This window comes from Anticarsia gemmatalis, chromosome 16 (genome assembly GCF_050436995.1).
Source record: "Anticarsia gemmatalis isolate Benzon Research Colony breed Stoneville strain chromosome 16, ilAntGemm2 primary, whole genome shotgun sequence".
NCBI classification, from domain to species: Eukaryota; Metazoa; Arthropoda; class Insecta; order Lepidoptera; family Erebidae; genus Anticarsia; species Anticarsia gemmatalis.
The window spans coordinates 5,432,910-5,459,706 of record NC_134760.1 but is presented as its reverse complement, the minus strand read 5'-3'; the positions used below and the strand labels follow the sequence as shown (position 1 = coordinate 5,459,706).

Genomic DNA, 26,797 nt, shown 5'->3' with positions numbered 1-26,797 from the left:
AAAATACATTACAGTGGTAATTTAGAACCTGACAAACATACCCTCGCGGCAAATTTTGATATGTTTGTATTGGCGAACTATGAAGGAACTTGTACTTATAAAATTAAACACAGTATATAAAGATGTAGGTGATTCAACAACCCACTATAATAAAAAAAATACATTTTAACGCAACAGGAATTAGAAAGTGACACATAATGATTGGTAGAAAATGTATAAATCTGTGTAGGTTAATTATTTTTTATTAACTTTTGTCATAATAACATAATATTAGTGCGATGTAGACACGTTGATGGCGGCCCAGACGTTGTCCAGTTTGGCGGCTGGCAGAGTGATCATAGGCTCGTTCTTATTGTTGAACGTGGCAGCTGATCTGTAATGAGAAAGAAAATGATGGTTTCATTATTAGATCTTTAAGCAGTCTTGACTCGTGATATAACTCCTACAAGTTCTTTAATTAAGTAAAGTTGCGCTCATCGAACAGTAAATGATCGGTGGATTAGGCGATTAACACACTGCCCCGCATCATGCTGCATATTGCGTGTCGACGCACCTACGCGCGTTCCTGCGGGAGTGCAGATCTGCATCATCGTGCGGGTTTTTTTGCGCACTCACGCGCGTAGTTGTGTTTTGTAGATTCACGCACGGCGGCTCTCATTTATTCGCTGTTCTCTGTGGTGGTCGTGCAGTACTGAGCATCACGATAGTCTTGATAAAAATCACGCGCGGCACTGCGGGATTCGGTGTGCCATACCTTGCGTCTCGCCCCGCACCTACGCGCGGGGGTGCATGTTTCTCCGCGTGTATGCGCGTGATCCGTATGAACGCGCGTGGATGTATTGTCTGTGTGTTAGACTGTGCGTGTTTTCCATACAAACGGAGATACTTACAAGCAACGTTCGAACACGCATTCACGCGCTACGCTGCGTGGTGCGGGGCAGTGTGTTAATCGCCTTAAGCAACATTGGCGCGAGCATTCCATAGACGGATATTAAAAAGAGTGGCCAGGATTCGAGTTTCTTGCCAGCTCTTCTCATTGGCCCTACCTTCCGAACTGGCTGTAAATTCACTCTTTGTATCATTGACTATCATAAGTGTCAGCATTTGACCTAAATGAATAAATGATTTGATTTTGATGGCCGCATAGTTGTATTTGAACTGAGCGTCTCCGTGCTTCGGAGGGCACGTAAACAGTCAGTCGCGGATGTTGTCAATAAGATAGCACTTAAGGCATGTCAAAGTCCTTCGGGCAGCTTGAACAACTTTGACACTATGTTGACCACTAACCATACGACGAAAGAACAAACATAGCATAGGTGTGACAATGTAATAATACTTAAACAAAATATTGTGGTACGTACTGCTGCAACTCTGCACTGTGAGGTTTGGCAGCGTCATTGACGTTCTTCACGTTGTGAGGCGAGTACCGGTTGTAAAGACCCCAGATGCTGTTCATTAATTTGCTATTATACTTCAGCGGTGACAACTCCATGACTGAAACAATATAGAATTCCTATAAACACATAGCTATTAGGTATGGTCCGAATAACTCATAGGTACGTATCTATAGGTACAATAATTGATGGTAAGAAATCTGTATTAGGTAGTCATACCTACTCTAAAATTTATTTACGGAATATAAAAATCGTGTTGGATACACAAGTGAAAATATCAGTCCAAATGTGGACACAGAGTTTATACACACCAACCAAGAGGAATAGCCGGACCGGACCTAAATACTTTTAGTAATTATAGTAGATATCTATGTATAAATAGGTACAGGTACAGTATGTATGTAAGTATCTCAGTAATTAACAAACGTTAGTCTGTAAAATAAGTCGGGGTAAAAACATATTTTTGAAGAAATAAGGAGAATCGTCGTTCTTAATAAGAAATCTTCAAGCCAAATAACTTGAAAACGGTTAGGTTTAGCGGGGATGTTATTAACTACATGTAATTAAAAATAAATGTTAGACTTACATGTATTTGTAAAGAACTTGGTAGATTCATTCGTCTTGCTCGTTTTGGATACTTTCATTTCCCGTTGAGTTTCGCGGATGCGACGAGCAGAAAAGGCAGATGGCGGAATCGAAGCCATGACCTCCGTTTGACAGACTGAAAGGAAATAAAAAAGTCGTAAGAATCTATAACTTATTTGCTTATACTGCAACTATTAAAAACTGACAGAGTGAAACACTAAGGTACCGATAATGTTTACGTATAGTGTTTTTCTCAAAACAAAGCCATCTAGATCAGTACGGTTATATGCACCCGTGTATGGTCTACGCGTACGCGGTGTACCTAATCAGCTACATCTAAGAATCTTAGTGCATAAAGTGCAAGTTTGTGCAATAGTATCAATGCTTAGGTATCGCTATCGACCTACTTGTAGTTAATACCTACATAATAGTCATAATACTTAGGTAGAATATAAGACAATAATGATGTTCATTGCAACCAACTGCTGTTTCAACAAAATAACAATTATAAAAACAGTGAGAGATTTAGGAGAGCAGAGCTGCAGACAACGGTTGGATGGACTCTACTTAATCTCTAAGTAACTACATACATACGTCAAGACCCGCACTCTTGGTATAAGAATACCACTTTACCTACGCGGTAGGTAAAATTACAATTTCTCGTATCGACTAGGCGCAAACAATCTATCGTGTACTTATTTTTCTGTCGGTAAACTTTAAAATAATTATAGAATATAAAATCTATGCTATTAGGTAAGTCCTCCTTATTTAGTAAAGTAACATCTATAAAATAGGATACCCGACCGACACTTTACCCGACCATTCCTTAATAAGAATAAAGCTCCCATATTTAATGAGTAGGTAAGTATATATATAATTATTATCACTGCACAGCTACACTGCCAATTAATATTCAGTTTCAATTTGTGTTATCGCTAAAATCCGTGATGTTGACTTATAAAATAGGACACTGACCATTTTAATAATTTAGGTACATATAGCAAAATCCCAGCAATTAATTAATTAGGGTAAATGTACGGCTGTTATTAATGATTTATAAAAGTACCTTTGCACAAATTGAAGAAAATCGTCTCAAGCGTTAATTTATTGAAAGTTTCAATTTTGGGGCCGCTTATTATCGGACCTTTACACACACCGTACGTGTTCGATAGTTTGATCGTGCCCAACAGCACCATGAAATCACAGTATAAACTTCGAAATGAGGAGAAGACAGAGAGAGCACACAGAGCACAGCGCACAAGAACTCAAGCGAAGCACAGGACGTCCGACGAGAGACTAACAAGATGGCAGCAGAGCCGAGGCACTCATGACCCCTGCCCCAGGCGGAACGATAACGACGTGATACTAGTAATGTATCATTGTAGTGTAAACTAACTGTTAGGTACTTCAAAATAATCGTTACAATTATTTTAAACAAAGCAGTATTTTAATAGCTGGTTTCATTTTTGGTTGAATTCTGCAGCTGTTATGAACAAAATTCTCAAAAGCAGAAGAGAGCTAACATTCTCATTCAATGTAAAGCACTTTGAAATATCGGTAACCTAAACACCACGTAATTATTGAGAATTGCCATTTTGACCTATCTTGCAAGTCTAGCTACCTACAGTAAGTATCTACTGAATTTTAATAACTTGCCCAGATGTCGAATTTTGACTTAATATAGAGATAATACTTTACTTACTTACAGCCCCGGTGGCGCGGTCGGTAGTATATTAGTATACGACTACCGTGTAATAATAGTAGTGTGTCTCGGGTTCGAATCTCGGGTCAGGCCACAATGTTGTTGTTCGTACAGAAATTTTGATGATAATGCATGTGTTCTGCACAAAAACAATTAGGTCGGCATGCATGTTTTTGTTGTAGTATTTACCATAACTGTTCCTAGAGTAAATTAAAAAAAAGGTTTTAATTAGAATGTCGTAGAGTTTAGTATTACACAAAATGTAAATGATAAAATTACAAACTCATACTCAAATCACATTCATGACTAATTAGTAACTTTCCGTTCAATTTGATCAACTTATGTGAATAGTAGGTTGGAGTGTAGCAAAGGGTGTGCAAGGCGATTAGGACTTATTCATTAATCGTGTTTCTTTTGCTTTTATCGTATAGATTGGCTAAAAATAAGCACTTTTTGCCCCTTGAGTTTTTTTGATCCGACCCACCGTTTGCCGACAAAATGGGTTTGAAGTTCTCTCGTTACTATAGGAAGCTGGACTTAGAAAATTTTTCGACGAAAATTAAAAAGTCTCAAAATGTTGCTGTTTTTGGTTTTTATCGTATAGATTGGCTAAAAATAAACACTTTTTATCCCTTGGAATTTTTTGATCAGATCAACCGTTCGCCGACAAAATCAAAATGAAAGTCCAAAAACGGAGTTTTTGGCAAACCGACATGGGTAGGTTAATTAGGTTAGAAGGCTGAGGTGGGAGCGAGCGAAGCGAAGCTCCCACCTCAGCCTTCGTGGTTATTTTTTTTTAAACCACCCAGAAGGAGGAGCCCCGCGAGGCGGGGCTCCGGCGACATGCTGTAATATCAAAAGAGACGAAAAGTAAATAAATGGGACTTTGAAAAAGTGTTTATTTTTAGCCAATCTATACGATAAAAACCAAAAACAGCGACATTTTGAGACTTTTTAATTTTCGTCGAAAAATTTTCTAAGTCTAGCTTCCTATAGTAACGAGAGAACTTCAAACCCATTTTGTCGGCAAACGGTGGGTCGGATCAAAAAAACTCAAGGGGCAAAAAGTGCTTATTTTTTAGCCAATCTATACGATAAAAGCAAAAGAATTACAATATATAACATTTTTGAAAATTTTCGAAAATTTTTCTAAGTCCTAGTCGCCTTGCACACCCTTTGCTACACTCCAACCGAATAGTCTAATGATAAATAATAATTGTTCCGCATCGTTTAAAGTGGTCACATTGTTAGTTCTCACGGTATTCAGACTATATTTTCGCATGGTCCTAATTATATGTATATTTGTTTAAACGTATTTTAAGATTGGTTATATCGGCATCTTTGAATACACAGATTCCTAAAATGAGCTTTACTTAAATAAACGAGTAAAATTAAGAAAGGGTTATCAAGTGTTTTGTACCTACTTATTTCACTCTAAAGCAGAATGAAAGAGAACTGTAATCACATATTTTTGTATCAGTATTTAAACTTAAATGTTTATATTGTGTTTAAGAATAGTTTATTATGATTAAATTATGATCAATTAGGCTTTACTTTCAATTCTCTTATGAATTTAGTCATGCTGTAATGATATCTCCGATTAATAATTGCTCAGTATAAATCATCTGTATTCAGTTAGTGGTGTCCTGTGCCATGAACGTAACTGTGTAAGGATATGAATATACTTAGATGATAATAAAATAATACAATATATATTTCTATCAACATTTATATTTAATATTATACATCTCGTCATTCTTAACATCTACGTAGTGTTGTACATTCATGATTTTTGTTTAATTTCAATTTAATACTGAATATCAAATAATGTTTCGAAAATAATTAACAAATATATGCATTCTATCAAAAGGTAATAATTTTAAAATGAATTACATTATTAAACATACCGTTTAATATTGCAGATATTAACAAGGTGAACATTTGAGACGAAATACGTAATTCTTAAAAATTCAAGATTCGTTAAAAGTTAATCAAATATAAGGACAATTCAGTAACATCTACATGTAAAAGACAGTCTCACATAACAAAAACTGTCATATTTTGAGGGTGGTTACACAAATTGTCCTCGAAGCGTTTAAAATATAACCCAGGAGTACATCTCAAATAACATTGTATGTCGGTATTTGTGCTTACCAATATGTTTAACATTTAAGTACTTCGGGGCTGCTGAGGCCGTCATTTCTCATATAAAACCATAATAAATGCTGAAACATAATTCATCATTATACACTAGATATATGTCGATCAGTACATGACATATTCGCTGGACATATAACAACATATTTATCTGGCACTATTACATTTGTACAATACATAGTTTGGAACTGATTCAATGATTGAATTCTTCACGTTTTACTGTATCGGGTTACTTCGCTTACTGTAATGCTACATTAAAATAAAAATAAATAATGATATAAATAGTGGCGTTTAAATGAACACTAAGCGGTCAGGAGTGACACGCGCTGTGACAATACTGAAAATTCAGTCAGCACCCATGTTGAGATAGTTTACCTGTGGATACAATATTGTTTTATTAATACTCTCATTACACTAAAGAAGGCTATGCTGAAATTAGTATACTAGCAGAGGCATCATAACGTATATACCCCCGTAATTTCGTACAATTTAGAAAAAGGACAAACTTTTCCTTTAGAAAATAAACCTTAAACATACATACGTAATAATATGATACATACAATATACATAAACTCTACTACGCCCAAAACCTAACCAACACAACAAAGTGCCACGCAAGGGCCCTATTGACTTATATAATTCTATTTCTACTTAAATAGTAAAAGGTAACTCACGTATATTGTAGTGTGTGGTTGTCTAGTAGGTCCTGATGATCGGCGGCACTGTCTTGCACTCCTGTTGGTCAAGGGTCTCGTCGATGACGGGCCTGTATGACAGCTTGGTCTCGCCCGTCGCTATGTTCGTTTCCGACAGCGTGTGCTTCCTCCAGTGTTGCTCGAATGGCAGCTTAGTCTGTTAAAACAAACATTATAATTGATATACAAAAACTATTTGAGTGCATATTTGGCACTTAGATAGCAATAAGTAGGTACATTGCATGACCCATGTACCTACATTGCATGAGGTTTCTGAAAGCAATATAGCTAGCTGAAACTAATGTGGAGAGCACTCGGAAATGCTAATTTATATCGATGCTTAAATCTGTGTTTATAGCAAGTGCTATAACATTTCTAATGAACAATACAACTTTTAAAAGTCAAAGTGTTATTGCGATATTTTAAGATATCCCTGACCTCGCGGTCGTCTGCAGATTACATTTATTCAACTAAATCGTCGCAGTAATATGTGAGTTTAAATATCCAATAACATTGTTATCGACACAAACATCAGTGAGATGACTTTTTGGCAATAGACGTAGGGCGACTATGTTTTATAGTGAAGATGACGAGTTTAGTCTCTCGAATATGATAAGTGTACGTCTATACTAATATTATAAATCTGAAGAGTTTGTTTGTTTGTTGGTTTGAACGCGATAATCTCAGGAACTACTGGTCCGATTTGAAAAATTACTTCAGTGTTAGGTAACCCGTTTATCATCACGCTACAACTAGAACACTAGGAGTAGAATACCAGTAAAAAATGTAAAAAAAACGGGAAAAATTATGACCCATGCTCTCTTTTGTGACGCAAGCGAAGTTGCGCGGGTCAGCTAGTTAATACTACGACGCAGACCTGTCCGTCCAGCGGCTTGGAGTAGTCGAGCTCGTCGCGGCGCGTCTTGAAGTCCTCCCGGGCGTGTGCGCCGCGGGTCTCCTCGCGGGCCAGCGCGCCCTCCACGATCTGCACGGAGTTGATGAGCAAGTTCTGCAGCTCCAGCGTCTCCACCAGGTCGCTGTTCCAGATCAGCGAGCGGTCCGACACCTTCACGTCGTCCAGCTGCTTGTAGATCTCGTGGATTTGACGCTTGCCTGCCGAGCGTTCGATATTTAGTCCAAGCTTATTGCACTGACAATGCTATGTTAACACGTTCACTGCCCAGTGGATTTTAGTGGCGCCTAGTTGTTGCATTACGAAACGCACGTACACGTCGGGGGCAGCGAACGTGTTAAGAGATTTCAAACTAATATTGATGTGGTTAATAGCTTTGTACGATTAAATATTGATTTTACCAGTTGTAGGAAAACTTCCTACAACTGGTAAAATCAATATTTGATCTTTTTAATACATATGAATATTTTTTATCGAATATTTGATTCAGGTTTATTATTATTGGCTTACACTAAAAAATATCAACAAGGAAATGTTGCTGGATAGTTTTATTCTAAGCAGTATGATAAAACTTGGATGTCTCACCAATTTCGAGTGTGCTCTTCTGTCTGAACACGGCCGCGTTAGTTTGCATGGACTTTTGCATGCGCAGGCGCAGGTCAGCGGTGGGGATGGAGCCGTTTGCGTATCTGATGCGATCCAGGTTCGCGATGCTTTCCTCACCAGTGGACTAAACGAAATAAAACATATCTTTATACTATTTATAACGATTAACGCCCTTAAGATAAAGTCTTTACGCAATATTACAGGAGTCGAGTTTTATAAAAAAGTGATGTCATTTTAGTTTTTTCTTTATCATGCATAGACATGGACATGTTAAAAGGAGACTACCTGATTGCAACGGCAACTAGGTATTGGATCTGTTCGTCTTAGGAAAAATACCATGAGGGAGACTCAAGACGATGTGGACAGGAGTGTTGTGGCGAGACATGAAGGCATGTAAGGTTAAGGAAGACGACTTTAAGGATAGAGTGGGAGACCGTTAGGAAGGCAAACGTCACCACCATATGGGCCAAATAGCCAGGAAGAGAGTCACATACATATTTATTCGAGAAATGTTACGGTAACTTCCATATGACGTACTGATCCATAGACTCTTTCACTTTCATAACACTATCTTAATGAGTTTATAAGATAAAGTACTAAGTAATCGTGGGAGTAAAGTTCCCCTGATAATTATTTCTTCAACAGTTAACTTAAGATAAGTAATACACGAGTATCATACCTATATAAAGTGTTGTATATAGGTGGATTATCATTATAATTAGTCTACAAACATATACATTTTATATCATACATCATGGAAATATAGAAGAAGGTGACTTTAAAAAGAGGAAACATATTTTTTTAATTGATTAATATTCAGTAATTCAACAAACCAAACCACTTTCTGTATTAAAAGAAAGTACTGCCAATATCGGGTAAGTTATACAGGCAAAATAGTTGATATACATTGCAGTGACGTAAAATGACATACGTAGTGGGTATGCAGGCCATGTCAACAGCTTCCTACGCATTTATCTGATTTATTGACGAGGTAGATACAGCTGTCACTTTCGGTTTATTGACTTTTTTGAAATATATTACACATATTGAGTGCGCCACGGTAAGTAGTAAATAAGATTAAATTTTCTCGATATGTTAGTCATCGTAAAATCATTTAATATACCGTAGTATTCATAATTACAAGAGACCTCTACGTATTTAGTTTTGATACACTAAACGTTCGATTTTAGATTCAGTTCTTGAAGGTATGCAAAGACGCCAACCCGCACTTGATTTAGGCTTAATAACCCCTCCCTCATGACGGAGGAGACTAGCCCAGTAGTGGGGCATCAATGGGTTAGAATTGTCATAAGACTTACATCTTTAAGCGGTGCCTGGGCATCACCAGGCTTGGCGATCTCAGCGACGGTGAGTGCGCATGCGCGGCCGAACACCACGATGTCCAGCAGCGAGTTGGCGCCGAGACGGTTGGCGCCGTGCACCGAGGCGCACGACGCCTCGCCCGCCGCCAGCAGACCCGGGACCAGCTTGTCCTGGCCGTTGTAGTGGGTGATCACCTGTTGCAAACATATTCACACGTTACTTCACTCTCCTTACTCTTATTAACTTTACGAAAAGTGGCTTTAATAAGTAAGGACTAAGGACTCGATTTCGATCCGAACGAGTACAGAATAGCTCTTAAACAACATTGCTGGTTCTGAATTACCACTTATTTCAACTTCCTATAATGTTTAGAAAGTTAATTACAGTATTTTTTTTACATTAAAACTGATTATTGATATGGTATGTGTTGTTTTGATTGCATAATAGTAGGTATAGGCTATAATATAATAATAAAATTAATTGGAAGGTCGGGTGACCTGCAGAGCATTTTTGTGCACACGGCGCGTATTTCTTTACATATTTGAGAACGTAGGTACTTAAATATTATCTATGGAAAGCTATTACATCATTCTACAATACCTACAGAACTAGATCCTGGTCTTACAGAAGAAAATACAAACGGACAATTGTTTAACAACTACATAATTTTCAAAACCTTACCTAAAAGGAAATTTTATAAGTACCGGAAAAAATGACGTAGAATTAGACGGAATTAAACATTTCAATCAATTTGATATGGTTTTTCGATGGTATAATATTCATGCTTCAAAATATAAGGTTTCGAAAGATTGAACATGTTTAGCGGTTTGGAGCTGACTGTACAATGAGCCGTACGATGGCTAAAAAGCGCTTTTGTTCAAGCCGAGGTCATTGACTGTATGACAAAGCGACGCTGCGGAGAGAAAGTTTACGATCAACTTGTTACCTGCTAGTTAAAGAACGCGCTACGAAAATGTGAAGCTATTTCTTAACCATAACATAAACATTATGTTGACTGTTTAACCAAACTATGATTTGGGACAAACAAGTGTATAATAAAAAATAATGTTATTATGTAGATATTTTTATGTTTAGGTATTTTTTTTGGAGTTTTGTTAAAAAAACATGGCAAGTTTATTTCTTAGAAAGACTTAATCGTATTTTAATAGCATTGTTTTCAATATCCATTGAAACTAACTTTAGTTTTTATGTTTCCCTTATACCTTAATTGTTTTTTAGTTGTATTTGTTGTGTTTACCTCTCCACGGAAGTTGGTGGGGGTGCCTCCCATGTTGTAGTGCACTGTGGGCAGCACAGGGATGGGCTCCTTGGTGACGTCGACGCCGGCGAAGATCATGGCGGTCTCCGAGATACCGGGCAGACGCTGCTTCAGCTGATCCGGGGGCAGGTGGTGCAGCTGCAGGTGCACGTGGTCCTTCTCGGGACCGCAGCCACGACCTGCCATTGCGTTATTATATTAGACTGGGCTTTAATATATTCTATGTGTATTAAAAAAATACAGATGACTTGAAAACCTCTTTCTTTTTCAAGTCAGTTAAACTTGTAAGATAGTTACTATTTCAATGCCCAAACAGATTTTTATATAATTGACGTTAACAGTCGACAAAACAGTTTTCAGGCTATTTGAACAGATGTCATGAAAAAAACAATAAATAATGCACCACGTGTCAGTCTGTATTAATTTCATATACTAACACATATACCTAGCTGTAAAGTCGTTTCTATACTTCCGATAATAAGAGAATCAAAACAAACCAACAGTAATAAACAAATGTGGTTTAATGATTTATTGTTCAACCTTGCGCAAAACACTTGCGGTTAAACGCAATAGGCCACGCCTATCGAACGTTCCGAACCGAACGAATTAATGTAATGTTTACAATATTAAAATACGTCATCATTGAAGACCCCTTGTGGCCTACATTATTACTTAGTCAAACTGACGCAATACAAAACACACCCAGTTTTTATTAATATTGGAGTCGCTGTCGTCATTTCATTATGTTTGTTGCTATCGGCTACTGAGAAATTTCCATCTGTTTAAGTCAGTGGTGCCCAACCAGTGGTCCGCGAATGATATTAAAATTATACACTTTATTTTTAATATAAACATAGTGTTCCCTGCTGACAAGAATAATATAAAAGTGGTCCCGGACTAAGAAAAGGTTGGGAGCCCCTGGTTTAAGTGATAATTCAAACATGACGCTAGTTATGCCTTGCTTGTTCCAGGCCAGACTGGAATTATCAAATAATTGGCAATAAAACGCATTTTAATTTAACAAACAAGTCGATAGCAAAATTGACCTAGTTTTTTGGGCAGCCTAATTTATCTATCAGGTTTTGAACCATTACCCCCGTAGCATATGTTTAAACATAAAGTAGGTACATCTTGATTCCCATAGGGAACAGTTAAGTTTGTTGGTGATAACTATGGCCTGATATAATTTAAAAAGCCTTTATTCCAATTAAAATATAACTAGAGCCGAGCTGTTTATCGAAAAAAAAATCCACGTCCAAATTAGTTTCTCGACAGCCGAAGGAAAGGAAGTACAAAAAAATACCTAAAAAGATAAATAACAGCTGCTTACCTTCCATAATTTCAAGAGTCATAGCCCTGGAGACGACGTCACGACTGGCCAGGTCCTTGGCGACCGGCGCGTAACGCTCCATGAAGCGCTCACCCTTCGCGTTGACGAGGAAGCCGCCCTCACCGCGGCACCCCTCCGTCATCAGACAACCCGCACCGTAGATACCTTACAACAAATATTTATTTATTAACGCTCGTTTTTGTAAACCTATAAATCTACTGTTTACTTACTAAAGATAAGTAGTAACTAACCCTCTTATTCATAAACGCACTATAAACCTATTTTAGTTAAAGTACTACTGTAATATGTTTTCTCTTTTTCATTTCGCTAAGGAGTGAAAGAAACAAAACACTTTAAAAGCCTTTCCATAACTTCATATATTTTTATGAATAACAGGGTATATTTTTATCTCGTTACTTTACTTTCTATAACCCAATGATCAATAGTTAAGTAGACGATTATAATGACTAATGGTTTATTACGTCAAAAAGATTAACAAAATTCCGTAGGAAATCTACCGAATTCATTTAACGATACATCATTTTGACGTTATAATCTAAGATAACAAATCTATCTTTAATCTTTGACAGATTATTGACAATAGCCGTAACAAAGATTTTATTACGTTTTAAATAACATATGTACGTAAATTACAATCAATACTAGGACAAATAATTTATTATTTCTAATGAAAATAGAACTTTTCATCTCGCGATATCTTTTATAATCGGTGAAATTATACACTCAAATTAATTTAAATGAAGGAAAAATTACGAACTCGTACAATCCATTTTATATTTAACCATTTATCTATTGACTTTTGACCTCATTCGCAGACAGTTAATAGTGTCTGTCATTCGGTTGTCCACTAATCTCTTGAATAAATATGTATGTTCATAATCAAGTATAAGGCTGCGTTTCCACCAGAGATGTGCGATGGAAATGTGTCGTGCGAGGATGTCTAGCTGTGCTGTGAAAATGTGTGGGTGTTTCCACCAAAGCTGTGCGATGAAAATGTGTCTACGAGGATGTGTAGCGGAGCTGTGAAAATGCGCATTATGTGTGGTGCTGATGCATTCTCTGTAGTGAGTGTCTTCCTTCTTGATAATGTTCTCAATCAAATTGTGTAACTCATAAAAGTTACTTCTAGATACTCGATAAGAATTTTCGAATATTTCATCATCAGCCGTATAAAAAAAGGTAAAGAATTCTCCATGTAAACGATGATATTTAATATGGTTACGTATCCAAAACCTGTGTGTTCTTCTATTGTTTAAAATTATAGAACTAATAAACTCCGTATCTTCTGCTTCCATTTCTTCATCGCAAATTGTTAAATATAAAAGTATCTTCTTTTTCCAATTATCCATATCTATTTTACGCACTTCTACTTCCAACAAACTCCGTCTATGGACTGGCTGGTACAGTATGCGCAAACCTCGCAACACATCCTTCTCAACACATCCCTCGCACACATCCCTCGTACACTTCCCTCGCACACATTCCTCGCTTGTTTTGTATGCGCAAAAATCTAGCTCCGCTGAGCCGTTTCCACCAGAGCTGTGCTGACCGAGGCGAGGTAAATGAAGCGATTCTATTGGTTCTTTACAAACACATCCCTCGCTACGCATCCTCGCACATCTCTGGTGGAAACGCAGCCTTAGACTAAAAATGTTGTCTTTATAAATATTGAAGGTAAGTATACATAATATACACATATTAAGTGTAATCCATCGAGAAACGTGTATTTATCTGTAACGCTGAGCGATGTTATTGAATCGCGATATCAAGTTATATTTTTCATTAATTCATTTCATCCATTTCATATTTTAAAATTGATTAAGTTAAAACAATAAGTCGCCAATGACGTCAATTTTGTTGTAAAACTACTCCGAGTATTCATTAAAAATATGATTCCTTGGTAACATCTGTATATCTGAGCTGAATAAGCTAAACTTTTCGAACGCACTGCGATAACCTGCGATTGACGTATTATAAACATTTTCATAACAGTTAGGTATTGAAACATCAAAATATGTTTACTTTACCTTTAGATTAATTGTAATAAAAGTTGAACGAGGAAGTGATCGCTAATAGGCATGTTGTTTTGGAAAAATACTGTCGAAATAATTAGTTTTTAAAATGTGATAAGTAATTGGTGCATGGCCAACGGTCTACTTGGCAAGTGGACAATCACATGAAAGTGTCACATGACTGAGCTACGTCACTGCGCTCTAACAACGCGTTTGTTGTTTACAATCGCGTTTCCCTAACTCACATACGTCACTGGTTATCAAACAAGTATTGATATACATAACATCACACCTTGTTTACACGGGGATAGGCACTGACTACCAACGCCAAGTCAAGAACGAAAAAGTCATACGTTGAGTCACCTTGTCATTGCGGTTGCTGTTTACAAATAGTATAGAAGTACTCTCGTTTTAGAAATTATGCAATATATGGTTCAAAAATGTATATAATAGGTAGTAAATTGACGTCAATTGAAGGCTAGAAAGTTATTTAATTTCAATAGGAATCCCGGACTTCCTCGATATAGTCGGCCTTAATGAGTAGGTACTTATCATAAAAAAGGTAGGTGAGTAAGGACTGAAAGTAAAAATAATACATATCGCTCAATTTCGTAGACACCAAGGAATGCGAGCATGTTACAATATTAAATGATTGGTTTAAAATTCATATTATTATTCAAAAGATTAAACCGTAAATAAACAATAGGCGGTTTATCGCTGAACTTTATCTGTCAAATGACAACTTATATGACTCGTTAAAACGCATTTTGTTTAAATAACTCAAAATGAAGAATCTCGAAGTTCTCAAAGTCTATTTATGACAGTATTTATGGAAAGCAAAATAAACTAAAACAACAATTTTAATAGCCAGTTTGTACTAGGCTCCAGATTCTATATAATCACACTTCACATAAGTATCTATAAAATCTTTTTCCTTTGAATGAAACCAAGCTGTAAGTACTATTTTTTTAAAGACGCAATAGCGACACATTTTTCATAATATTTTAATCATCTTTTTTATTGCAGTAATTAATAAGATTATCTAGGAAACGAAAAGTTCAGTACAATATCTATTAATTATGCCCTTTACATACGTTACGACATAAAATTTGAGTACGTTTATATTATCACTTACCAGTGGGATGGAACTGAATGAACTCCATGTCCTCGTTCTGGAGTCCAGCTCGCGCGGCCATGGCAGTGCCGTCGCCCGTGCACGTGTGCGCTGACGTGCAGCTGAAGTACGAGCGACCAGTGCCGCCCGTCGCCAAGATCGTGTTCTTTGCTTGGAACCTTTCAACAAATAATAATGGTTAAAATCCATACTAATATTATAAATGTGAAAGTAACTCTGTCTGTCTGTCTTTCACTCGATCACGCCTAAACTACTGAACCAATTTGCATGAAATTTGGTATGGAGGTATTTTGATACTCGAGAAAGGACATAGGTTACTTTTTACCCCGGGAAAATGACGCATTCCCATGGGAAAATTCAGGTGGAGGCGAAGTCGCGGGTAAAAGCTAGTAAAGTCATAAATAAACAAAAAACGTACATTTAGTAATTAAAGAATTACGTATTTAACGTACTAGAAATTGTCTACTTCTGTGTTTTAAAATGCCAATCGCTTTCACAGCTTGTATATTATTGCTTTGATTATAATTATCCATTAATTGGAACCTAATCCATGTATAAAAGTACTGTATTATAATTTGTTCAAATTTCATCGGGATTGCGGTCATTGATGTAACTCAGTCAATTGGTTAAGCAATAAAGCAGCTGCAATGTGAGTATATCAAAATCTAATAAAAAATACCCATAATGTTTAATGACTATTAATTAAATCGGTAATATATAAGGTGAAGTTTATTCAGGTATTTATGTCGTAACATCTCCAATAGTGGTGCAACATGATCCAATATCACTAGCATAATTCATTTTAATTAACTTACTACCACCGCTTGTCATTTGTCGTTTATGTACAATAATTAGTACCGACAACCGGACAGCTATCGAATAAAATGTTTTATGAAATCTGATCAGCGCCCGGAGCGAGCGCCGTTGGAACTATCTGCAGTACATTTTAAATGTCAAACTCTCGATACACTTTTGAATTCTGACAATAACACAACAGTTCATAATATGTAAAATAGTGTTGTCCCAGCCTCCATTGTTATGAGGTTTGAATGACTCATTATGCAAATGGAGAATGTTACTAGGTATGCAAAATCGCTTGAAATTTTGACTCAGTAAAGCCTGCACATGTACATGCAAACTAGTTTTTGTTTCAGTCAAAAATACCAAGTAGTTTTGATTTTACAAGCATTCAAAGTTTCAAAAAATATCGAGTCCCGCTAACGGCGTGACGTCATAGTACACCATGCCGCGCGGGCCGCGTCCCGCTTAATATCAAGTCTCCAGCTGTAGATGTAATAGCTTATGCAGTATTTTGTTGTGTTTTCGTCTGCTTATTACATTTAAAGTGTAATAATAGTAAATATTATTAAAAAAGACTATGTGAGCCAGACTTAGCATAATGTACAATGACGTCACACCGACTCGCGCAGTTACAACTTGTTTAACTTATAAATCGGAAACTAATTGACGTATCAAAGTAATTCTTTCACTAGTATTTTTTATTTTTAACAGAGAATATGGTGAGCTAACAATCCAAATTTGTTAACATTCTCCATTACATGATGCGTATGACCGTTCGCGGTGCTACAAAACAAGTGCTTTTGTTGTTAGCATATGAATGTCTGGTTACTTGCAAAATGGCAGGACCGAGATAGAAATTATAAGACTATAATAATATATGATACCTAATGTTTATATAGTTTGTAATTTACGTGTTCAGAATATTTTAATGTCAACAACTCTACATAAAAATATTTCCACCTAGATATTTGTATTTGATAACATTTTTCTTTAAAGAATTTGTTAACAACTCCTGTATAAAATCATTTCTTTAGTAATAGATACATCTAAACATAATCAATATGCAATTTATCTTTTCTTTAATAATTGTAAAGTACATAAGTATAAATATTTACTACAATAGATCACGCTACTACAATCGTATTCTAATTCAGTGTACTAGCAAGTTCATTGTACGCACGATGAGTGATAACAAAGTGGAGCACTCACGTTTACTGAGATCGATATATTTTCACAGAAGCTCTTCTTATTTAGGTACACCTTATCTTTACTCTTTATCAGTACCTTGTGTATTTTTAACAAGGAATGATGTTACAGAAATAAATAAGGGTCGTGTACTCGTGTAGTTAAATTAAGGAGCTTTTGTTTCATATTAATACACTTAATATAACACTAATTAATCTATCAACAAATACATAGACTAACATAACTAATAAAGAAAATAGCAGAGGATCAAAAAGTTAACTACTAAGTGCATATTCAGTAAAACTTTCTAGAAGGTTCTTACAATAATGGTAACTGAATACGGCCATTGTGTCCGTCGGAGTTAGATGACAATCTACATTCGTGTGATACGGGTGAATCTACGTCACAACCCGGTTTATTATAGTCACTATCCCTAGTCTAGTCCTATCTAATTACATTAAATGTTCATTACGATGTAGGTAAAGTTTCATTACTTACTTGGAAAGCGTATAGATTTCAGTAATTCATAGAACCTTGGTCTTGTGCAAAATGCAAATAAGTGAACAATGTCAATTAACGCAGACGCGTTTCGATACTTCAAAAGTAGTGTCAGCGTCTGTTGTTCAAGGTCATAAATAAGAGGTTAGTGTTATTTGGATCGATTCTAGGCACTTTCAGCAATCATTTCCGATAGTTCTGGAAGCGAATTCGTATATTACATGACAAAGAATGCAATACAGATCATTAACAATAGATAGTCACGCGAGACAATACGTAAGACTTTATTTGAGTGTCTACTTTTTACCATACTACGTCACAGTAATTTTGGCAATTTCCTTAAAAACTGTTTCTATTTTGTAGTAAGTAGCTGGTTTGCAATATTTCATATGTGACGTATACCTACTACCTACAGGGGGAGGTGCCACCCTAAAAATAGAATTGTCCTACCCTTATACCTCATGTAATACCCTTTTATAAATAGCTAAAGTATATGTTACCTGTGTAATGTTCCGTCTTCAAGGTTGAGCGCGATACATCCCTTGCAGACGCCATCTTCCATGAGCAGGTCGAGCGCGAAGTATTCGATGAAATACTCGCAGTCGTAACGGAGCGACTGGCCGTACAGTGTGTGCAGCAGTGAGTGACCCGTCCTGGCAACAAAAAAATAAAATAAAGTAATTCGTTTTCCCTTTTTGGTTTTGGGATTTGGGTCGTCGTACCTATATATATTTCAATTCTATTTTACTCTACAATTACTCTTTACCAATATTTTCAAGTTTCTACTGTATGGTTTTAGTAGCAGTCTAGAGTCTTAATAATGTGCCTAGTTTGACAAATGGCAGTAGACTTCGCCTTGTTTTTCGTGGGACCAAAAATAAAAACAGTGTAGAATAGCACATGGGCTCGAGAATGTATCATTATAGATTCACACATAACACGAAAGATTTTCCCAAATAATTTACTTTTTCCTATGTTTATCATAATGGATATTTATTACAGTTAAGTACAAGGCACTTGAAAGTTCCCACTTGTTACCTAGTACCGTTAACTGCATACAAATGCATTTACAGTTAAAATGGTGGCACGAAAACAATGCCTGGGTCTGTCAACATGCTACTTTAATACTGTACAGAAAATGTACACGTTCTTCAGTAAAATTGAGGAAAATTATATTTGACATATTTTATTACTTTTATTGATAATAACTTAATAAGCATATTTCTTGCTTGTTAAAACTTGTTAATATATTATGAACAATAATTACAATGTACTATAAATTTTGTATGATTATCGAAATACATTGAAAGGTACGATTTATTGTTGATATTCTAAATTGACAATGAAATCGACATCCATATAAAAATGAATCAGTTATTACAGCTATACCTTAAATCGATTGTGCTGCATTTTCTGCGATAGCGGATATTCTTATCAGGTGCAAACAATTTATGATTACGACAATTGCTTTCAGATTAGGATTTACATTTTATTGATGTAAACACATTGACATGTAAAAATATTGTTCATAATTCCATGTCAATGTGGGGTTTATTACTAAATATTATTGGAATTCCAGGAGTATTTAAATAAATTGTAAGGCGACACCATAGATTATAATAATATAGTGAGAATGTGTACACCATTTTAAAATTGTAGTAATTTCAAACCACAAACTAAACTAATTTTATGGTTGCGTATAATTAATTACGAATATATTATCTACTTAATGTCACAATCATATTAGTACTTCTCATTGAAACTGAACAATAGGTCGTTATTATCGCGCGAACGGTTAAGCAAGTTTTTTTACAGTGCAATACAAAATTACGATAATTTTAACTGGCCTGAAAATTGTTAATTTGCACACATTTTTTAGGCCATTACTGTCACACTGTTGGAAAAGGTCTCGTCTCGAAATAAGGAAGATGTTTGGCCTTAAGTCCACGACGCTGGCCAAGTGTGGTTTGGGGACTTTGCATGCTCTCAAGAAATATAGACAAAGAACTTTTTAGGGATGTAAGGCTTCATCACAAAGAAAACAAAATAAATTATTATTTATTGTTGATTATTGATTCAGGGTTTACTTATACGAGACGGGGACTTATACCATATAGCAAATAAATCACCAAAGTTGTAGATCATACTCGGCCATTTTTACCAGTAACCGATTGTATCATCAAATCAAAGTCCTTAACTCACTTTAAGAAAGTACTGAAAAATAATAGTAATTACCTGTCAGCGACGGCACAGCACCTATGTGCCTGACCGCCTTTGCCGAACTTAAGCGACTGGCCACCGAAAGCTCGCTGGTAGATCTTGCCCTCGGGCGTGCGAGAGAACGGCATGCCGTAGTTGTCCAGCTCGATGACGGCGTGAGGAGCCTCGCGGGTCATGTAGTGGATCGCATCCTAAAACAAAAATCATTTCTTAGCTTAATCCATACTAATATTATAAATGCGAAAATAACTCTGTCTGTCTGTCTGCTACTCAATCACGCCTAAACTACTGAACCAAAAAATAATACTGAAAATTTGGTATGGAGATATTTTGATACCCGAGAAAGGACATAGGCTATAAATCATCACGCTACGATCATAAGGAACAGAGTACCAGTAATTAATATTACTAAAATGGGGAAAAATTTCACTAGGGTCACACAGGGTCAGCTAGTATAGTATAAGGAAGAAATGCAAGTCATATAACTTTTGACTGACTGACTCTGTGGCGCAGTCGGTAGTGATGCTATATATTGCTGGTCAGAAGGTGTCGGGTTCCATTCCCGTGTCGGGAAAAGTGGTATTGGTATTTTCGCTTACATCCTATTACATGGGACTTACTAAATTGTAAATGGCGAAACGTGGGTGTATTTCATACACTTTAGCCTTAACCACGGGTATTACAGACGTGATATTATATGAAATGGTAATAGTAGTTGATATAAAGAGGACTATTAGAATGAGATTATTATTTTGGAAATATGTATGTGAGCTATGAGGTGGATTCTAACGATTAACTTTTGAAAATATGTGACAGCAATGACTGCCGATGTGTAAGGCGTGCTTGATTCTCTCCACTCTCGTATATTTGCTTTACCAGAAGAAATAAGAATTGTCGCAATCTAGCATTTTATTTATGTCTCTCCCAATGTCACTGGTAAAATATTCAAGTCATGCTCACAAGTTGATTTATCCCCTTATCAAAAGAAAGTCAAAGCAAGTCTATCAGTGATATTATAATAAACAAATACTTTGAATGATAAACATGCTTAATCTACCTGTCTTAAATTAGATAAATCACTTTAATGTTCAAGGAGGGTACGTTTTATTTTTCACACGAATCTGATTACTTATATATTGTATATTTTTATATGTATAGATTATAATATGATTGGTCATGTAATATATGACTAAGCACATATTCCAAAACTGATGGAGAGGCCACTAAACATAGATAATGGCGTGATCAAATACAACACGATAAGGCGCATATATGCGCAAAAGTTGCTACGAAATAATTGCAAAGAAACCCGTTTTACAAGTCTGGCTGAATCAAAAAATGCATTGAAGTATCAAAACGCAGCACAGGTAGCAAAAAAACGTTTGAAGGTGACGACGTCATATGCATTATGCAACAGGGTGCCTGACCATAAACAACGAAAACGAATATTTGGTGAAATTTTGTTCCTTATAACAATTCTATCCGTTATAAAATGTGGGTTTATCTATGGTACAAGAATATAGGCATGCTTATCCAATACTGCACACTCTCTGTCAAAATGGAATAGGAAAGGTCATAAACGAACCCCTTTAATATTTGACGAAATTTCGTATTCACGTGGCGTAGAGTAGGGCCTCAGGTTTTAACATTTTTGTTGGTATTAATGATACATTATGTGCATGATAAATGCATTGCTTACTATGTGTAAACAATTACCTACAAGCAGATTGAAGTATGATGGTTAAACTAGATTGAAATTATCAGAGGAAAATATCCAATGCTCTGTTCTAATTGAAGATTTTTAATCAAAGATTTGCATGTATTTGAAAATGTATGACAATTCCTTAATATAATGGAATATTTACCCAAACTTAGATATTTGAATAAAGATGCTTATGAAGCAAATAAAATGCATAAATAACTTTATGATTTTGATATACAATTAGCACTTATACTATAATTCATTTTTTGTAATAGAATTCAATTCACCAATAACATAATATCAAGTAAATGCATTAATAGTATAATCTGGAAAAATGTAGCTCAGAAGAATATTGATAAAACCATTAGTAAATAGATACAAGCTCTTAGTTCAGATTAATATGATCTTTAATACTTATGACATAAAGATGATAATGCTAATGTTATCTTTTGTGTTATCCAGTTACTGGTAGTGCATAAAGTATATGTCTGTTATATTACACATTGCACAATTTGTTGGATCAACATTGTATCTGTGCAAACTAACACTAGTGTGCAAATTATTCAGCAAACATGTTTTTTACAGCAGTATATACATTAATGTTCTAAGTAAATATTTTTATTCCGCTAATTCTTTTTATCGTGTCAATGGATCAACAACAAAACAAGTTTAAAATAACATGCAACTGGCATGACACAGCATTTACAGAAGCAATACACAGATCACTTTTTATCAAGACAAAAAAGTTATGAAGAAACTATGAAAAGAAAATGTAAAGGGATTTTTTAAATCAGCGATATATTTTTTTATTTACCTGGTCTCCAAGCCAGTCAGAGCCTTTTACTGTGTCGTACATGTGCCATAGCCAACTGTCGTCTTCCATATTTCCTAAAAACAAACATGTAGACATAAATATAATGGTGTACATTAAGTTTACTCTATTTCATACAGTGCAACAAAGGGAGGTATTCATTAAAACCTCTCTGTTATATGGATTAAAAATGTTATTCAAAGCATTTAATTTTCACACTAAATATACAACAAGTTATGAAGATACATAAGCTTATTTGGTATGAAATGAGTAATAACAGTATCAGTAACAATCATCCAGTTTTTTTACCATTTAATAGTAACATGTGGGCATTTGATACAAATACATACCAAGGGCAGCATTGATGCCTCCCTGTGCAGCTACAGTGTGGGACCTGGTGGGGAACAGCTTGGTAACTACAGCTGTCTTGAAACCCTCCTGTACTAGACCAAAGGCAGCCCGGAGACCGGCACCACCAGCCCCTATTACCAGTGCATCATGCTTGTGGTCGATCACCGTGTAGGATTTTGACGTGTTGGTATTGGCTGATGCATCTTTGGCTGCCCCACCAACTGTGAGGTGGAGGTTTCTGTACAAGTATGTAGCCTACAACAAACATGAAAAACATATAATAGCCACCTATACCCTGGTCGATATACGTCTAATAAATCACTTGTTCGTAAATCGTTCTAATTATATAATTTGAAATTGTTTGTATGATAAGAAATGTTATCATAGGGTTTTTGTTTATATCTGGATTGTGTAACATATCACTCTTTTTACTGCAACTAATATGGTTAAAATGCTTTAGCAACAGAGAAAATGTAGGTGATACAATATGTTGCACAATATTTTTGGTGAAGGTTCACCAATTTATTTAAAAATCTGTTATGTTAGCATTTTAGACCGTTTTATTGGTCTTGATATTTATTTTTTGAACGACGACTACGATATTATAACCCCGAATATCCCCTTCGGGTCCATTAGAAGCCATTATCAAAAAACACGCAAAAGGAATGTTCAAAACATTTTTTGTAACCGCTTGCCGATTACATAACTTATCAATTTTGTAATAAAAACAAAGCTAATTTCACTTACTACTGAAGCAGGGCTTCGGGAAGCAGCAACTTTCATCAATGCACTCATGATGGAACTTCTTGTCCGCACCAGGAGTACAATATTTTTATATCACGACTATCAGAAGTCACATTCACCACCACCTTTTCGTAGCAGGCTGTCACAAGTTAGTTGTCAGTTGACGTATAGTATCGATTATAGTCTCGTCCCTTGCGCACTAGTGTTGTACAGTGTCGTCGATATTGATTTTTAATGTAAATATAACTCTTGTATACTTAAATACCAACCTATGAAATGTAAATTTTGATAGGATACTTGGGAATAGAATCAAAAAACATTTTTTTTATTTTATACACACGATTTCTCTTATAAATAAATTATAATGTTACTTTTATAATATTAATGGATATTCTATCATTCGATATTACATGCGTTTGTCGCCATGTCGTTACCTGTGTGCAATAGCGTTTTATTTATGCTCTGAAATTAATCTACGGGCAGCACGACATAACCGAAGAGAAATGTCAGAATGAGCAAATGTGAAGGATTTGATGTCTATTTTTAAAATGCGTAAATATTTTGTAACAATTGTAAGCTTGTTCTTATTACTTTAAATATCGGTACAGCCTAAAATCCAAAGCAGATTCTGTGCTTTATTGAGAAAATGGCAGAAAATCCGAGCAGTGATGGCCTTTCTGAGGCGGAAAGATTAAGAGGTGGGCATAAAAAAGGCGGTCCCAATACTTCCTATGTCCTCCTCTAGCTATTCCTAATTATTTCATTAGAGTAGTCCTAAAGAAATATTTTACTTTCAGAAGATGAATTAGCACAGGAATTGGAACACAGTGACTCAAATGAAGATGATTCGCAAGAGATATCACTGGAAATAGAAGAGAAGCTGCTTAAAGATGAACCTGAATGTTAGTGTACATTGCAGATAAGCATTTTATTTCTTAATATACTCTATAATTTACTTTGAACTAAGAATTGCTCATAGAATGTACCAACAATAGTATATAGTATACTGTTACTACAGTTTGTATAACCTCACAGTTAATGTATAACTTGAGGTTCAGTAATACTTACTGGTCAGTGAACACTGTTCCTCATTGTTGTTATTACTGGTTAACAGGTTTTAATCATTAAACACTTTTAACTAAAGGCTGAGCAGGCTATCGTCCTAAGATCATGCTGATCCAAGAGAAATGTTTAATCTGAATCCTCCTTTCAGCGCAGCCATATTACATTTTATTATTTTAATCTTGGATCTATTTCTTTTATAACAATTTAATAGAGAAAATATTAACTTGCTGGTAGACCTTGCTAAGAAAGATTAACAAGAAATCCTTTTGTTATACTTACTTACTTTTTTTTGTGAATAATTGTGTTTGTTCCAGATACAACACTAGTGAATTATGGAGAAACTGTGCCAAGCTCTAACATTGAGAGTGAGGTCATTGAGGCATTTTCTGATAGCTCCCAGAATGTGGAAACAGTCCATAGGGCCGATGAACTGGGCAACTTGTACACAGATAACTCGGACACATTCATAAGCTCACAACCAGATGCACTCACAGATCAATATGAATCATATATAAATGATTACACATTTGATCATTCAGCTCTAGAACAATCCCATACAGAAAAACCTGACGATAAATATGACAAACTGGACCTTGATGAGAGTGCAGACAATATAGTTGTACCTAACATTACAGAGTTTCAACAGAGTGAATCAGCTAGTAACTATGAATCTCAAATGACTGAAGAAATGTTAATCAATGAGAGGGAAAGGGAAAAAAAGAGTAAGAAGGAATTGGAAGAAGAGGAACGAGAAAAGATGCAGTAAGTATCTCTCATTTATGAACATAATATGTCAAAAGTGTAAATGATTTCTGGTTTCAATATTGATTTATAAGATACATAATATATTACTGTATTGAGCTTGATCAATCTCCAAATGTTTTTCCATTAATTTGGTCTGCATTTTGCCAAGTGTATTATTATCTTGACACTTTTGTGGTAGACTGGGAAACACATATTGCTGAGAAATTCTTATAAAAAATATCTGAACAGTGTCTGAACTAATTTATTTCACTTACATAGACCTCCATGGCTCCATGATTAAATTGTAATTAAATCATGCATATAATTAATTTTTCCAGAGTTCTAGTGTCAAACTTCACAGAAGAGCAACTGGATAGGTATGAAATGTACAGGCGTGCTGCATTCCCAAAAGCAGCCATCAAAAGATTGATGCAGACAATCACTGGCTGTTCTGTGGGACAAAATGTAGTGATAGCTATGTCTGGTATTGCAAAAGTATTTGTGGGCGAAGTTGTGGAAGAAGGTAAGCACATACCTGTTTCATTCATCTTTAAAGGATAACTTTGATTCCTTTACATTGTTAACCATTAAATAGAACAGTTACCAAGTCATTGTTGTACTTTCCCATAGGTGTAGGCAGAGACCAAAGAACTCCGCTTGGTATGATCCTTACAAACTTCTCTTGCTTCATTCACATAAAAAAACATGTTAACAATTAAAAGATTACCTGACTGCCCAGTCCCCCAAATAACAAATAAACAAAATTGAAATTTCTTGTTTTAGCCCTGGAAGTATTGGATAAGTCTGATGAGGCAGGGCCTCTACAACCCAAACATCTTCGTGAGGCTCTCAGGAGACTGCGGGTAAGAGGTGCTATACCACCTAGAAAAGGCCACAGGAGTATGTTTAGGCTTTAGCTTTAACAAGATCATATTTTGAAAAATGCCTCTCATTCATTGTAATTTTTAAATATTTTTGTAAGTCTCAAGTGTAAATTAAAAAAAAAATCTATCATAATATATGTATTTTTTACATTGTTGAATTCCTTAATATTGTGAATAAAATTATTGAAAGCAATAATTTAGTTTAGTACATATTAAATTAAGTGTAATAAAATTAAAACACATTCTAATAATCTGAAAATATTTTAGTTTTAGAATTGTTGTATTACATTTAGCACTTACTTGTGTCAAACTGCGGAAGTAGCTACTTATATACATAGCAGTAGGAGTTTACGACACAACTGCCTTTTTTGCCTTCTACCTTGTTTACGACAAAACAAGTATTTGATGATAACACTATTATGTGTGATTATTTGTGGTGGTCAGTACCGAAGCCAACAATACTTTATACTTCGCATGTCTCGCGTGGAAAAGGCAGTTCTATATCCGCCTGTAGTTTGATAAACCCTTCAGAGATGTTCAGAAAGTAAATGTTACATCTTAGTTGATTATAGAATAGATTATTATTAAACGGAAATATTACTTTTATACAAAACAGCACTAGTTGATGAAATAAAAGAGC

General features: G+C 35.5%; 3 protein-coding genes across 5 annotated transcripts; 1 reads left to right on the top strand and 2 right to left on the bottom strand.

Annotated features, from left to right (window-relative positions):
- Positions 1-224: 224 nt before the first annotated feature.
- On the bottom strand, positions 225-3,288 carry LOC142979556 (uncharacterized). Of its 2 annotated transcripts, none has more exons than XM_076124550.1 (4): positions 3,046-3,288; positions 1,981-2,115; positions 1,362-1,494; positions 225-373 (listed from the first exon to the last, which is right to left on the bottom strand). In XM_076124550.1, the coding sequence occupies exons 1-4, from the start codon at positions 3,173-3,175 to the stop codon at positions 271-273; spliced, it is 501 nt and encodes a 166-aa protein (XP_075980665.1). In that variant the 5' UTR covers positions 3,176-3,288; the 3' UTR covers positions 225-270. The 2 variants fall into 2 exon arrangements, with proteins under 2 accessions (XP_075980665.1, XP_075980666.1); XM_076124551.1 differs by having other exon boundaries at positions 3,136-3,288.
- Positions 3,289-5,396: 2,108 nt separating this feature from the next.
- Positions 5,397-23,629, bottom strand: SdhA (succinate dehydrogenase, subunit A (flavoprotein)). The gene is made up of 13 exons (XM_076124538.1): positions 23,468-23,629; positions 22,720-22,975; positions 22,373-22,446; positions 19,872-20,047; positions 18,137-18,289; positions 15,153-15,310; positions 11,985-12,149; positions 10,634-10,833; positions 9,372-9,569; positions 8,032-8,176; positions 7,411-7,646; positions 6,513-6,690; positions 5,397-6,213 (listed from the first exon to the last, which is right to left on the bottom strand). The coding sequence occupies exons 1-12, from the start codon at positions 23,513-23,515 to the stop codon at positions 6,535-6,537; spliced, it is 1,965 nt and encodes a 654-aa protein (XP_075980653.1). The 5' UTR covers positions 23,516-23,629; the 3' UTR covers positions 5,397-6,213; positions 6,513-6,534.
- A 316-nt stretch (positions 23,630-23,945) lies between these two features.
- On the top strand, positions 23,946-26,307 carry LOC142979551 (uncharacterized). 2 transcript variants are annotated; one of them, XM_076124543.1, is made up of 5 exons: positions 23,946-24,162; positions 24,265-24,366; positions 24,844-25,291; positions 25,612-25,796; positions 26,057-26,307. In XM_076124543.1, exons 1-5 carry the CDS (start codon positions 24,111-24,113, stop codon positions 26,188-26,190), a joined length of 921 nt encoding a protein of 306 aa, XP_075980658.1. In that variant the 5' UTR covers positions 23,946-24,110; the 3' UTR covers positions 26,191-26,307. The 2 variants fall into 2 exon arrangements, with proteins under 2 accessions (XP_075980658.1, XP_075980657.1); XM_076124542.1 differs by having other exon boundaries at positions 23,948-24,162; positions 24,262-24,366.
- The last annotated feature ends 490 nt before the right edge of the window (positions 26,308-26,797 follow it).

Bases quoted from the DNA above. Each gene is read 5' to 3' on its own strand.
- LOC142979556 (XM_076124550.1), bottom strand. From the start codon at position 3,175: ATGGTGCTGTTGGGCACGATCAAACTATCGAACACGTACGGTGTGTGT. The intron at 2,116-3,045 runs GTACTTTTATAA...ATTTCCTTTCAG, and splicing joins TTTCTTCAATTTGTGCAAAG to TCTGTCAAACGGAGGTCATG. The intron at 374-1,361 runs GTACGTACCACA...TTCTCATTACAG, and splicing joins CACAGTGCAGAGTTGCAGCA to ATCAGCTGCCACGTTCAACA.
- SdhA (XM_076124538.1), bottom strand. From the start codon at position 23,515: ATGAGTGCATTGATGAAAGTTGCTGCTTCCCGAAGCCCTGCTTCAGTA. The intron at 22,447-22,719 runs GTATGTATTTGT...GTTTGTTTTTAG, and splicing joins AGGCATCAATGCTGCCCTTG to GAAATATGGAAGACGACAGT. The intron at 18,290-19,871 runs GTAATTACTATT...TTTTGTTGCCAG, and splicing joins TGCTGTGCCGTCGCTGACAG to GACGGGTCACTCACTGCTGC.
- LOC142979551 (XM_076124542.1), top strand. From the start codon at position 24,111: ATGGCAGAAAATCCGAGCAGTGATGGCCTTTCTGAGGCGGAAAGATTA. The intron at 24,163-24,261 runs GTGGGCATAAAA...TTTTACTTTCAG, and splicing joins TGAGGCGGAAAGATTAAGAG to AAGATGAATTAGCACAGGAA. The intron at 25,292-25,611 runs GTAAGTATCTCT...TAATTTTTCCAG, and splicing joins GAGGAACGAGAAAAGATGCA to AGTTCTAGTGTCAAACTTCA.